At 46.3% G+C, this 14,885-nt stretch overlaps 1 protein-coding gene across 4 annotated transcripts in view; it reads left to right on the plus strand.

The window, feature by feature from the left end:
- Positions 1-14,885, plus strand: part of NRAP (nebulin related anchoring protein) — a 67,071-nt gene that overhangs the window by 28,233 nt on the left and 23,953 nt on the right. For all 4 annotated transcript variants that reach the window (XM_019725185.2, XM_019725184.2, XM_019725186.2 and 1 more), the window contains 9 exons: positions 134-235; positions 2,254-2,451; positions 3,029-3,133; positions 5,498-5,596; positions 6,731-6,835; positions 7,935-8,042; positions 9,119-9,430; positions 10,604-10,708; positions 13,469-13,567. In XM_019725185.2, coding sequence (XP_019580744.2) covers positions 134-235; positions 2,254-2,451; positions 3,029-3,133; positions 5,498-5,596; positions 6,731-6,835; positions 7,935-8,042; positions 9,119-9,430; positions 10,604-10,708; positions 13,469-13,567 — 1,233 coding nt within the window. The remainder of the gene's footprint in view (positions 1-133; positions 236-2,253; positions 2,452-3,028; positions 3,134-5,497; positions 5,597-6,730; positions 6,836-7,934; positions 8,043-9,118; positions 9,431-10,603; positions 10,709-13,468; positions 13,568-14,885) is intronic.

Below are 14,885 nucleotides of genomic sequence, written 5' to 3' on the forward strand. Positions count from 1 at the left end.
CTTAATCTTCTGGGTGTGAAAGGCGAGGAGGTGTTTCTTTCAGAATGGTCCCCCTTGTACTTGTTAAAAGCAAAGCCCCTGAGATGGCAAAGTTTCTCTCTCACTCACGGTAGACTTTCTTCTTTCTCTCAAGATTAAATACAAAGAAGAATATGAAAAAACCAAAGGCAAAGTCATGGGAACGACAGACACTAGGCTCCTGCACTCTCTGCAGGTTGCCAAGATGAGCAGCGAGGTACGTTCTTTTCTCCCCTCCACCCTTTACTTAGCGGTGTGTTACTTTAAGGTTTTTTCCTGGGCCTCCTTCACCTGGGACTGTTATCTTTATTAACTTCCACCTACAATTTCTTTCCTGGCTCACGTGAGATGTTTGTTCCATTTCTTTATGTTGCCAAAGGAATACTATTCTTCTAAAATAGATAAGTAGCATGGCCCCTAAGGGTGACCAGCATCTCCTGAGAAAGGTACAAAGACATTCAGTCACATTTATTCATTTGACAGATGTTGACCATGCAACTACTATGGGCATGATCCTGTGGGAAACGCTGGGCGGTGAGAATGACCACCACATAGCAGGTTCCTCCCTAATGGAGCTTAATTCTACCGGGAGAGTTAGACAGCGAGCACCCTATTTATTGCGGCGATGTCCTGGATGAATCTTGGGGTCACAAACACACATGATACTCATAATATTTAGCAAACGTCTAGGGCATCCAGGCTCCCACCAATCAAAAGGACGCTCCTTCTAAACAACTCTAATGGCTGGAGATTAACCTAGGTAAATGTCACGTACTGGTAATCCTTTGGCGAAAAAGAGTTCTGCTAGAAGGGACAGACTTGGTTCCCTGCCCAGGCTGAACAGTTAAAAAGGACACATGAGTTTTAGGTTTCTGCTTTACAACTGCCTGACCCAAGCTGGGAGGCCAGCTTATACTGCTCCTATGGTGCAGTCGGATATAATTACCTGATGAGTCATTAAGGAGCCATGGCTTGACTAGAATAAGAGAGTTAGCATGTGGGTTGCCATTCTGGATGTGCCTATAGAACAAGCCCTGTGCAGGGCATAGCTGTGAAGCATACAGAGGCATTGAGTATTTGGCTTCAGTTTAGACCAGGAGTGTCAAAACTGCGGCCCGCGGGCCAACTGCGGCCCGCAATCCACTGTTAATTGGCCTGCAGCAAATTCCAAAAACATATGTAGTTTACTTAAATAAACCAGGTGAGGCAATACGTACTTCACCTCGAGTGAGTGGCCTGGCTGTTTATGTATTTTACCGCATATGGCCCTTGGTGAAAAACGTTGAAGAAAGTTTGGACACCTCTGGTTTAGACAGAGAACAAAATGGGATTTCATATTTGCAGGTGGAACACCTAGGGCCAAAAAGATTGTGTCTTGCCCAAAGTCATACAGTAGTCAGTCATAGTGGTGGAAAGGTAGAGAATTAGAGCCTAGAACTCTAACTTACTGGCACCGTACTCCTTTTGCTACAGCACACTACCTTTCCCCAACACCACCATCATCACCATCACCGCCATCACCACCATCACCACCACCACCATCAGCACCATCACCACCATTACCATCACCAACACCATCACCATCACCATCATCACCATCACTGCCATCATCATATTACCACCATCACCACTATCATCACACCACCACCATTACCACCATCACCATCACCATCATCACCACCACCACCATCATCACCATCAATCACCACCAGTGTTATCGCCATCCTCATTGCTAACATTTGTTAAGCATTTTCTATATGCCAATCACTGCACCAAGCAGGTGTCACCTACTCTTTTGTTTACGTATCACAATAGTCCCTTGAGGAACATGAGCCTTTAGAGAGGTAATGTAACTGTCCAGAGGTCATCCAGCTGGCAAAAGGCAGATCAGGTTTGAACTCAGGCTACTCTGGCTCTGGAGCCCAAGCTTTGTTATTCTGCCTCTTAAAGCTTGTACAGAAGCCATGGATAGAGTGTTTGCCTCTTGGGGTAGCCAGGTAAAAACATTTAGGATTGGTAGGAGGTATTCCATCCAGAGACAAAGTAGTGTAGAACCTCAGCTTCCCAGCACCATCTCCTTACAGAGCCAGGAATTGGGTCCCACCTTTCTGACAGACAGGTAGCCTTGCCCAGAGTGCCAGTTTCTCAGGAAACCCTGGGCTTCTTTCCTGTGTTTGCACATAACTCCTGCAAAGGCAGGCTTTAAGTAATGGGCCTTGTTTTGCTGCATTCAAGGTTGAATACAAGAAAGGCTTTGAAGAGAGTAAGACCCACTTCCACCTGCCCATGGATATGGTCAACATCACACATGCTAAGAAGGCCCAGGCTCTGGCCAGTGACCTGGACTACAGGAAAAAACTGCATGAATACACTGTGGTGCCTGAAGATATGAAAACTCAGTGGGCCAAGAAAGCCTATGGGCTCCAGAGTGAGGTGAGCCCTCACGCATTGCCAGTTCTCCCCATGCATCTCTTGCAATTGGATCCAGGGCCACTTTCAGAGTGATTTTAAACCTGTGCATGAGTCTGTGACATAACGCGGAGGAAGAACTGCGGGTGATGTGCCAGGCCCAGGGAGCATGGATGGGGAGGTAGAGATACAGAGATAGTTGAGACAGTGGAGACTAGAGGGTGGAGGGTTGGGGCTCAGAGCTGTGATGAAAGTCAAGATGAGCAGAGGAGTCAAATGTTGGCAACAGTAAGTAAATCTTGGAAATTTAGCAGGTTGGCAGAGAGAGTACTTGGTCAGAAAGTCTGCAAAGCCCTCTTTTTGGTTAAGTTGTGCCATTTCAGCATTAAGGTAGGACATGCTCTTCTGGTAACAGAGGGGGCTCCGTGGCTTCCCCCCTGCCCTCCACCCCAAGTAGAGTTCTGTCTATGTGACTATACAAGAGTAGGGAGACGTTCTTCTAGGAAGACAAACTGAGGAGCAAGGATTTTCCTAACATTCCCCTCCACTTTGCCCAGTCTGCGTCCGTGTGTCTGATTAGAGCTCTGCTTTTCTCTTGCAGCTACAGTACAAAGCTGACCTGGCATGGATGAAAGGTGTGGGGTGGCTGACAGAGGGCAGTCTCAATCTGGAACAGGCCAAGAAGGCCGGACAACTGGTCAGCGAGGTAACCTGAGCCTGGGCCCCTGGCTTTTAGCCGTGATCTTTTCCTCTGGTTCCCCTCCCCAACCCCCAGACTTATTTTGGGTGTGACTCAGAGGAGTATGTCTTCATTTTGCACCTGTAGCTCCCTGAACTAACCTTCCACACCCTTAAACTTCCTGGGGAGGTATTTGCAAGAAGCCCACCGATTTACTTGAAGTAGCCAGTTGCATCCAAAGAAGAGTCCAGAAGGGTTGCAATACACAGTTAGCACGGGGGAAGCGCTTGTTTGTTGTGTAGGACATTTGGAGGTCAGCGTTCTCATTATGCTTGTGCACACTTCGCGCAAGTTACTCAACCCTTTGGATCCCCTTTCTCTCTCATAAAAACGAGAAGGTTGGACGGGCTACCCTCCAAAGTCCCTGTGGCTCTGAGCCTGGTTCTCTTTGCACCGTGGAAAGCTGCCTTGGCAGCGGACAGAGGAGGACGGTTAAAGGGCATTTGATATGGAAATGTGACTATTTTAGGAGCTGTGTTTGGGATCGTCAAAGGGGATTCTTGTTTTGGGGCCAGGAAGGCTGAGGTAGCATCTCTTTTGCAAATGGTAATAATAGCGATAGTCTGCAGCGGCCAGTTGGGGACTAATAATAGTTATGTACTCATTGCTGCCATTTATGGACCACCTTGAGTGCGTTACGTACATATTGCTCATTTATTGCTCAACACAGCCCTACGTGAGTGACACTATTAGTATTCTAGTAATATCCCATTTTACATAGGAGGAGAGTGAGACATAGTCACACTTCCAGGACGTAGCAGAGCTGGTGTCTGTATCCAGTGTTTGATCCAATGCCCAGCTAAGCAATATTGTACCCCCAAAGCCCATTTTGTAATTTACTCTTATTTTCCTGTGGCCTTCACCCTTCTCTCCGACACAGACGCATTCCAGCTAGAATGTATAAGTAAGGAAGGTAGAGAGAAGACAATGACGCTTTAGGCTTCCTATTAGTTAGCTTCTTTGAGACCTGCTAAAATCCAGGTGCCCCATTTGTCTTGGACAGGGGTGCAGTGAGGGGCCCCAACCAGCCTTAGGAATGAATTCAGCCTGAGGAATGTCTGTTTCTGTCTCACTTCCTGTGCCTACTAATTGTTAAGCTCCTCGAAGGCCAGGAAGACCTCATCTCCTTCCCCTTTTTAATATCCCTGGTGTGTTCTGTGCAGGGTGGATTCTTGGCTCGTCAATTAAGTATTGTGACCAATGTAGAGTCTGGGGTCACTGTGAGTTTCCAACCACAGAAGGACAATGCAACTTCCTTTAATTATGTGGCAAAATTCACCCATTCAACACACTAGAATTAAAACGGAGATTGCAGGGCTCTGGAATATTTACTCTAGAATTTTTTTTTCCCTAAAGGGAAGAAATCTAAGAATTTTCAATATTCCTGTCCCTATTTGGGGTTCAGTTGGTATCTATAACCCTCTTGCCAATAGCATTGGGGAGTTTGCTCATCTCTAATCTCCCCACCATGTGAAGCTTTTGCTTCAACAAGCCATTCTCAACGGCCACCTGTGCCATCAACTTTGGCGAGTCCAGTGGAAAAGCCAGAGGAACTAACCCCTGAGGACAAGAAGTCCCATGGTGAGGGACGGAATTAGCACATTTGACATGTTGCCAATTAGTCTGTGGCTGTGAGATAGGGACACGGTGAGGACAAGACCTCGGGGATCTGGGACACGAAGACACTGTGAGGGCGAATCCAGCTGGCTGCCCCCCTTCTGTCTGTGGCTCCTGTCATTGCCCGTCGTTAGCGCAGACGCCTCCTTGATAATCATGACAGCACCATGAATAACGGTGACGGCTGACGCAGCGAGCACTTATCCTGCCTATGGATTCCACTCCACCCCAGCGTGAGGCCGCTCCCATCGGTTTCCCCATTGTACAGTCAAAGCACAAGTGGCTCAGGTGATTAAGTGACGTGACCAAGGTCATGAAGCTGGCAAGAGGTGGAGGCGAGATTTGGACCTTGGTCTTTATGGTTGTCAAGTCCACGTTCCCTACACCTCACTCTCCCCTGGGTCAGACCTAGACTTACAAAATCGGCACATCCCAGGCACCTGGTGAAATACAGGATTGACTAAGGGGGAGAACTGCAAGTCCCCATTCACTAGTAGCAGCTACTAGAACAGTCTCAGCAGAGCAGGCCGTCTCAGGTGTGTGGTCCTGTGTAAGCTGCAGGACTAGCTGGGACATCCCCCCACCCCCAAGGAGATGCTTGGGCCACAGACAGTATATGTGTGTATATGTGCATATGTGTGTGCTGGTGGCAGCGGGGGCTTGGAGGGCGCAGCTTAATCCCAGTGCTATTGGTTCCCTTTTCTTTGGAAACAGAAAAACTACAGGCAGAGAGTAGACGAGATGAAGTTCACCAGTGTGGCCGACAGCTCCCAGATGGAGCACGCCAAGAAGAGCCAGGAGCTGCAGAGCAGGGTGAGTCTGGGCTGCGCTTTCTCCACCAAGCTGCTGTGTCACGAGCCTGGGAACCCCTGGGACAACTGCAGGAGCTGCCCAGGCACAATCCAGGAACCAAAGAACCATCCCTTGAAATAGTCAGGACCCAGCTTCCCGCAGGCTTCCAGGCTGTCTCTGGGCACTGGGCACCAGGCCTTGCTGCCTCACCCACCACACTTCTCCCCTGCTTGTCGGGAGTAGATGCCCACTCATGTTATTCATTTGCAGCTTTCAGGATTGCCTAGTTTCTTCTTTCTTTCTCCTTCTGTCTTTCACCAGAGACTCCATAATTCTGGACAGTAGAGAATTATCTTGGAGGAAGATAACTCTTGCTTGTGGGCTGTGTGCCTTTCATGCCCACTTGAGCTCAGATGTGGGGGGCAGAGCAATGAAACCCCACATTCATTATTCAGCACGTGCTGTATACCTGCACCCAGCAGGTGCTATATAGTTGCTACAGTCTGGCCAGAACCTTTCTAGCGTTCTATCCTAAAGGTCCAGCTATACCTGCTAGAAAGGATGCATTCAACATAACTCAGACTCAACTTGGCAACCCAAGTTGAGGGGGTGGGAGGGCAGGGGAAGAGAAAGAGCAAGAGTGACAAGTTTTCCGCAGAGATGTTCACTCATATTCTTTTTGGTCGCTGCCCACTTTCCAGGTGTCGGAACCTACAAATGCAGTAGGATTCATTATGGGGGTGCAGGAGGCAGAGTATGCTTCTTATTTTTCCTACTTGGGGAGTCTGCTCATCTGAACCTTCTGGTGGGTTATTTTTTGAGGCCGTGGATAGCGTGGGCGAGAACAGCTTGGGGAAGCTGATGCCTTCCCAAGGGAAAGGTGTGAGAACAAAAACCTTCAAGTGGTTTTCAGATCGGCCCCCTGGCCACATTCTTCTCTCAGCTCCTCACTGCTGCTTGTCCTTCTCTCATCACCTGAATGCCTTAAGCCTCATTTACTGTATCCTGCCGGCCAGTGTCTGGTCTGGTCGGTTTTGTAATGGACTTCTGAGGCAAGTCACAGAAGAGCCAAGCAGACGTAAAGACCCACGAGTGCTGCCGTGCCAGCCACTCGCCCCTGCCACCTGCTCTTAACCCAGTTCTCTCTCCCAACAGGTGGCCTACAAGGCAGGAAGCGAGCAGTCCCTCCATCAGTACAGCATCAGCAAAGACGAGCCCCTCTTCCTACAGGCCCGAGCCAACGCTGCCAATCTCAGCGAGGTACAGCCACGGGCTTCGCTTCCCCGTGTAGGCAGCTGGTCAGCAAACCCCACCAGCCATGCTGGTGTGTCCACTGAGCTTACATACATGTGGTCATTGTAAACAGCTCATCCAGCAGACCTCGTCCCTGACCAGTGTTCTACAGGGAGGACCACTTTTCCTAGGAATGAGCTGGTGGGGACTTGAGCCGCCATGTGTTGGGGTAGGGGGCCGAGGTTATTCCAGGGTCGGAGTTGAAAGAGCATAAGAGCAGTGTCATAGGGGAGTGAGTATGAGCTCAGACGTTGGCTCCAGACTGCCTGGGTTTGATCCGTGGCTCTGCCACTTACTAGGTATGTGACTTTGGGTAAATTGTTTGCTCTCAGGTGTCCAGTTGGTTAAATGAGAGTAAGACTAGTCCCTTCCTCACTGGGCTGTCATGAGGCTTCAGAGCTAATATACAGAAAGTACGTGGAGGATTGTGCACAGGGTAGTTTGACTCTTAGGCACAGAAGTATGCATAGTTCCAACTTTCCATCTCTGTCTTCTAAGGGGGGCCTTAGCTCTTCCACTCAGCTCCCAAGTCTTTGGGGTCTTGATCCAACTAATGGGTTGAGGGGTGAATTAGAAGGAGGAACAGAGGCTAAATGGATTCACATGCAGAAAAGGAGAGGAGCCTTCCAGAAGAAAGAACTTGAAATCCGGAGGTGAAGGCAGGCAGGGAATGGGAGGAGTAAAGAAAAGGCCCAAGGGACGAGAGGTTGGGGACAGAAAGAGAAAAGAGTGCAGCTGGGGCCGCTGCTGGGCTGGGTGGGGTGTGTGGACAGAAGTGGAGAACACTTTCTAGAAACGTGGCTGTGTGTTGTGCAGTGTTATCCCTTTGACATGTCTCTGAGCTTCCATGAAGACTCCTAGTATTTTTCAAAACTTCTGGAGTTCAATTTCTGCTTGTTTTGATTGAAACCATGTGTATGAAGAGGCTTTAAGGCAGGAACAAGAAGCCCTGGTTGTATTCCGGTTACAGGGTTTCTGTGGCTCTTGGGGTCCTAGAGAGGTCGTTACAGAGTCTAGGGGCGCCCTCTCGCGTGAGGATGATCTCTCTTCTCCTAAATCCCCTTAGAAACTGTATAAGAGCAGCTGGGAAAACCAGAAGGCGAAAGGGTTTGAGCTGCGTCTTGATTCTTTGGGCTTCCTGGCAGCCAAAGCCAAGAGGGACCTGGCCAGTGAGGTGAGTTGGTGTCCATCTGTACAAACCCCCACGAATTATGCTGTGTACACACACATACACACACACACACGTATACATATATGTATATACACACCCATATATACAGACTATATATGCAATACATATTATGTAGTATATGTATATGTATTATATATTTACATTGTATATACATATATATTATATATACATAAATATATGTAGATATCAGCTGAACTAAACAGTGGCTTGGTGATGGCGTTGTTTACATTCCGACACAAGCTCCTTATGTTATCAGCTGGTGACATTTTTTAAACCAGCCCTGGTGTTCAGATGCAGGTTGAGTGGCGCAGGTTTATACCATGCCTGGCTCATAGTAGTAAGTGTTCAGTGAACGGTGGCAGATGGTGACACTGTCGTTGTTATTGCAGCGTAGAGCCCGAGTTTCCTGACGGCCACAGTAAAGATAATGTTGAAAAAAATGCCACACACTGGTACTCTGTGACACTTTTTAAAGCATTTCCATATGTATTCTTTCTTCTTTCTGATCCTCATTACTCGTGGCCTAGTGCTTTTTTCTTTTTTTTTTTTTTTTTTTTTTAGGTCAACACGTTCCCTTTTGCTCCTCATACTCCTAAATATTTATGTGTCTCCATTGTTTTTTAATTTGAGCTCCTTTCTCAAACAACAATTGTATTTTGGATATTCTGTGTCTTTTTTATTTCATGACTTTTTATTTATAATGTTCTCAACTATTAACCAAAAAGGATTTTAAAGTGGCCTTTAATGAAAGCAACAGGCCACTGAAAAATAAATCCAGAAAGAGGGACCTCAAATAATATAGACAAAAGATGGAATTTCAGCAGACTATTGGGAGAGGACTGTTCCATAGCTGAGCATTCAGTTTGGCTCTGAGTTTTCTGGCAGCTGCGGTGAAAAGAGAATAAAGAGCAGTAATATTTTATTTCACTGTTTGATGAAAGGAAATCCATCGGTTGTTCAAAGGCGGCGAACTTTTGTGACACTAATTCTAATAGGATTCTGTTGTGTGGCTTCGTTTGAACTTCATGCACGTGCCCTGCTGTCCTCTCCTCCTGTAGGTGAAGTACAAGGAAGACTATGAGAGGGGCAGAGGGAAGCTCATCGGGGCAAAGGATGCCCAGGGGGATTCGCAAATGAGCCACTCGCTGCAGATGTCCAAGCTGCAGAGTGAGCTGGAGTACAAGAAGGGCTTCGAGGACACCAGATCCCAGTGTCACGTCTCCCTGGACATGCTGCATCTTGTGCACGCTCGTAAGGCTCAACACTTAGCCACAGACGTAGGCTACAAGATGGCGTCGCATCACTTCACAGCTCTGCCCACGGATATGAAGGTGGAATGGGCCAAGAAGGCTTACAGTTTACAGAGTGATGTAAGCTCTGTGTGTGTGTGTGTGCACGTGCGTGTGTGCTAGTATCGGTGCAAGGGTTTCCCCAGACCCTGCAAGACCATAGTTTATCCTTATGGGATACCTATTTCTGGATCTTGAAATGGAAACATTTTAATTTCTTTGTGGTTTAAGTCTCCATTCAAACGAGGCTCGTTATAAATTCTATATGACCAAACAGGAAATCAGAAGCTATTTTTTTCTCCTTGGAATTCTGATCTACATATGTTTTCTATGTTTGTTTTTTTATTGCCGGGATGGCAGTGGGGGATGTATTTGTGACATTCTTAACGGTGGCCTCCTATGGGAGAGCATCTCTGATACTCGGTCCAACTTTCGTAGTCCCCGTTTTTAGAATGATCAGCTCGCTAATCTCCAATAACGCTCTTCCCTTTTTCCTTATATTTCCCCGTCTGGTTCCGTTTTCTTTCATCTATGGTTGACTCTTCTACAAGGAAGTAGGTGAACTGAAAACACAGATCAGCTGCAGCCAGACTGTTACACAGGGGCTGGAGTTGGGGCCGTGTAGACACACCCTTCCAGGTGGAACTGCTTCAGGATAGAGAGGGGATATGCTAGTTTTAGGAAAGTGTCCAATTAAATGGCTTTCCATTAAAACTACTCCTTCACTGGCAAGTCAAGAAATGAGAAATACCCCCCCACACACACACACCCGCCCTGCACCGAGGTGTGTAGGAAGGAATTGGCACTGCAGGAAGCCTCGGGTGTCTTGTGAAATTCCCTCAAATGGCTCCCCACCTGGGTTCTGTTGTGAATTCTCATTTTCTTCTCCCCTGCATGTCATTTTAAACAGGAAAATGGGGAAAGCAGACAATGAGGGCGCTCCTTTTTCCGAGGTAGACATGAGTCTGTAATGAGGGACAAGGTTGATTCTGCTCCTCCCAACCCTCCCCAGTAGTGTTGGGCGGGGCCTAAAGCCGCCATCATCAGGACAGCTCCAATTAAAGAAGAAATTAATTTACATTTTGGGACCTCACCTGTGACTGTGCAGAAACGGATAAGACAAAAGGGGCATCTCATTTGACTCAGCTGGCACCAAGGGTACCTCAGGACCCGTTAATAGCCCTTTAAATGTCTGTGCACCAACAATGGCCTGACTTTTTTTTTTTTTTTTTTTCCTCCTTTCTCCTTTGTCAGAACCAATACAGGGCAGATGTGAAGTGGATGAAAGGCACCGGCTGGGTCGCCACCGGGTCATTAAATGTGGAGCAGGCGAAGAAGGCAGGAGAACTCATTAGCGAGGTGAGATTTCCTGACAGCGTGCAACAGGCCTGGCTGCATTAGGCGTGTGGCATTTCTGTATAAAATTAAAATAATTTCCACTCAAAAGGCAAAGAAAAAGGCAACGCTACATGAAAGGCCTCAAAACCCAGACTCAGGCTGGTAATTAGAGAGAAACCACATACCAAACACACACCAGTAGGGGCCCAGAGAGCCCCAGCAAAAGCAAAGTGGGTGACAAATGATATGATAAATAATAATGGCAATCAAACGGGAGCTCAATTGCTACCCATGAACTTACCTTTTTAATGAAGCAACACAGGAGAGATGATGAAAAGACACATTTATTGCTCCCAGAAAGCCCTTTTGTGACCTTATGTGTCTTTCTCCCTTTTTCTTTCTGCCACAGTGTAAACAGTGTTTGAATAGTCATGTGGCATCGAACATGTGACACAGCTGTCTCTTGTTGGCGGGGGTCTCACTTCTACTCAAATCTCACTCCTGTCTACTTGTAGCCCCCTTAGCTGCACTCTAAGGCATCCCGCTTATAAAAAAAGCCATATCCTCACATTTTAGGGCCGTCTCATTTAGCAGATCAGGGTTTCTCAATCTCAATACCATTGACATTTTGCTAATCCTTTGTTGTGAGGACTGTCCAGGGCCGTGTGGGATGTTTGGCAGCATCTCTGGCCTCTGCCCACTAGATGCCAGTAGCACCCTGTGCCCGGTTGTGACAACCAACAATAATTCCAGACAGTGCTGAAAGGTGGCGAGCCACTGGACGAGACACACCAGGAAGCTGTCCTTGGCGCACGCCCACAAAGAGGCTGCATACCCTCCAACCACCCACATCCACCTCTGTTCATGGCTGTTTGGGGAGGGACTTGCTCAGAAGGCAAGTGAGCGTTTGTGTAGTTGCCTTCAGAGTAGGCCCGTCCTTCTAGACTTGTCTGGGTGGGGAGGAGACCAGAGTGGCCATAGCCCCAGAAGACTTCAGCCTTGGCAGTGAGCCCCATGGGACCTTGTTTGAGTCTGAGGAGGAGATGGCATGTATAGTTAGAAAAGAAAGGCACCTATCTTGGTTTTTCAAACACACCTGCGCAGTGTTGATGTTTTCCCATAGGAGAACATTCCAGTTACCGGACATGTCACAGAGATGATATCAAAAGTGGGCTCACTCTGATTGGCCTAATTTTCAGGATGTTAGTCAACATCCAAGGCTCAGAAGACCCTGGGAGCTCAGTGGAGACTGTACTACCCTAGGTACTTCAATGTAATTAAGGAAAGTTCCTCTTAGGAGGATGAATGTGGCAAATTTACAGGAGCAAACAATTCGCTTTGAGGGTTCATGATCCCAAACTCTCAATATCGCACCCAGTCATACAAGGACATAAAGCATAAAGACCATTCTACATGTACTTTAGACTTCAAGACGATTCCCTCATGCATCGGAGTCTGGTAGCCGAGGGTTCTTTCTGGAACCATTTATCCCACGGTGGTCTTCATTTTCCACCTCATTTTGCAAACTTACTCAACAAATTTGCTAACCTTCCATGCTTCATACAAGTCCTCAAACTTCAGTAAGTCAAGGCATCTTTTAGCAACTTTTTCCAACCATCTCATTTCAGTTTGTCGTGCCTCCAGTTTAGGGTCAAATTGCGTTGACCTTTTAATTTTCAGACAGAATGCAAGGTACTGTTGAAAGAGCCGCAAATACACACACACCTATCACTTAAAGCAGGAGTCAGCAAACCTTTTTTGGACAGGACCAGATAGTAAATATTTTTGGCTTTGTGGGCCACGTGGTTTCTGTCACAACTACTCAACTCGCCACTGTAGCAGAAATCAGCCAGACAATACATAAATGGATGAGTGTGGTTGTGTTTCAATAGAACTCTGTTTACAAAAACAAGTGATGGGCCGCATTTGGCTGGATATAGACCCGTGTCTTCGTAAGACACCCCAGTACGCAAAAATCCAACCTGATAAATGAGAACGTATTTATAAAATAATTATTCGATTTGAGAAAAGATACACTTCATAATTCCATTAACATCACAACTGTTCCAGTCCCCTGGAAATGTACTCTGACTGGAAAAAAAAAAAAAAAAAGAGGAATTAATGTAAGCATGATTTTTAGAATCAAAATTGGGTTCTTAGGTCTTTGCCCGCAATTGAATTTTTTTGTTTCAGTATCTTTCCAATTGTGTCATGACTCCTTTCAATCATATCACCCTTTTTCTTGTTATTGTAACATTTTAAAGAATGATTGCATATGTTAACGGGACCAGGTTCTAAAGTGACTGGATAGTGTGTGATCACAAACTGTTAAACACCAGGGTTTTCATGGCGATAATCTCTACCAAGTCCTTTCATGAAAAGCTTTAATTGATAAATGGAACTATGAATGTTCTTTCTTGCTTGGGAGACCTAAACTAAGATATGTAAACAACTCTGAGACAGTATTTGAAGCCTATATACATATTATTTTAAAAAATCCTTTCCTAAGCGTACATCCCACAGTATTTTACTGTTATAACCTAATTTTGAGATATTTTCTTTGTACCAGGTAGAAATACTTTAATGTTAATTGACATGAGGTTATTCTTAAATTGAAACAAATAGTAACCGGAAGGCACCTAGGATGTAAAGATGGAGGAAGCGGAATAATAATTATGTTCACAAATTCACTCTAATCTCAAGCAACCTATGATTTTCTCTTTCAAACGGCATGAAAGAGCAGCATAAAATTCACAGCTTTGATCTTTTTCTGCTCAACAGAAGAAGTACCGTCAGCATCCAGATGCTTTGAAGTTTACCAGTATTAAAGACACTCCGGAGATGGTCCAGGCCAGAATTAGTTATACCCAAGCAGTGGATGTAAGCGATAATGTATATACATTATGACTCTAAGAGTGGGCTCTTCTTTCAACACTGCGATTGAAGCCGAGGGGTTCTTGGCTTGCTCCTTCTGTTGTTCTAAGGATGAAGGAGCTTCTTGTCCTTTGCTGAGGCGCACCTTAGTGGGGTGCTTCCTCATTAGGATGCAAATGGGGTGTTACCGCTCTTAGGATGCCAACTGGGGCTCTGCCACCCCACTGCCCTGATGCTCTATTCCTTCCCATTTGCATGTCGCAGAGATTTGTCTGTGGTGGGCCCTTTCCCCCTCTCCTTTTGTTTTACACCATCATTTTCCGAACTGGAACTTTTGGGTGAAATTCTTGGTAATTGGAACACTGAAGCCATGCTCAGGGCTCCTTGGGACCTGAGGGCAGGAATTCTTCCTCGCTGAATTTCCCAAAGACTTTGAAAGTGATTTGGGTCTAATGTAGGCACATTAGACTAAACCTCCAAGCCATTTCCCATATTGCCTTTTTAATGTGAAACCAAGAGCTGGCCTTTGTCCTTTCAGCGCAGGGTTCATTGGAGACTAATTTGAATGACGAAGTCCCATAAAATTTCACTTTAGGACATGAATTAACCATGTTGTGCTAATTTGAGAAGCCCACAGCCCTTTGTGCAGGGCAGACATGCCTTTTAAATATCTTTAAACCATTCAGCTTACCACAAGGAAAATTTACAAACCTTGGGGGGAGGCATTTCAAAATTCTCCCCCTTGTTTCTCAATTGAGCAAATTATTCTGGTTGTGCTGTATTTGACAGGCATTCTGAAACGGCCTGAACGCCTGCCAGACAGAACGTGTTCTGGGATGCTTTACAAACTTACGGGTTTAGGAATTTATCCTTTCTTGATTATCAGCGCTTCAGAATCAAATTGAATTCTGAGAAACAAGAACTTTTATACGAAGAAAAACAAAAGACCTGCTTCTTCCTTACCCTAACCAGCTCTAGGGGGCACTGCTGTGATACGTAGAAACTTGGACACATCTGATAAGATTTGGGATGGAAGAAAGCCCCGTTGAAACTTTCTCTGGTGTCTGATGCCAACTCCATGTGTCATTTCTAACTACTAGAATATCGTCAGCCCAAATCAGAGTTCTGGGACAATAGGGCCCCAGACCCACCCAGGAGACATGGAGTAGCAGAAGAATCCTTGAGATGGGAGAGGGGAATAAGGATTGAAGTCAGTCCAGGGAAAAGCTCACCTGTGGAAGAGCCATTTTCTCTCATGCCTCCTGAATTTTGATGCCCTCTCCTATCATAGCTTATAGTTAATAACAGAATTACCGGATGTTAA

This window comes from Rhinolophus sinicus, linkage group LG07, assembly GCF_036562045.2.
Source record: "Rhinolophus sinicus isolate RSC01 linkage group LG07, ASM3656204v1, whole genome shotgun sequence".
Classification (NCBI taxonomy): Eukaryota; Metazoa; Chordata; class Mammalia; order Chiroptera; family Rhinolophidae; genus Rhinolophus; species Rhinolophus sinicus.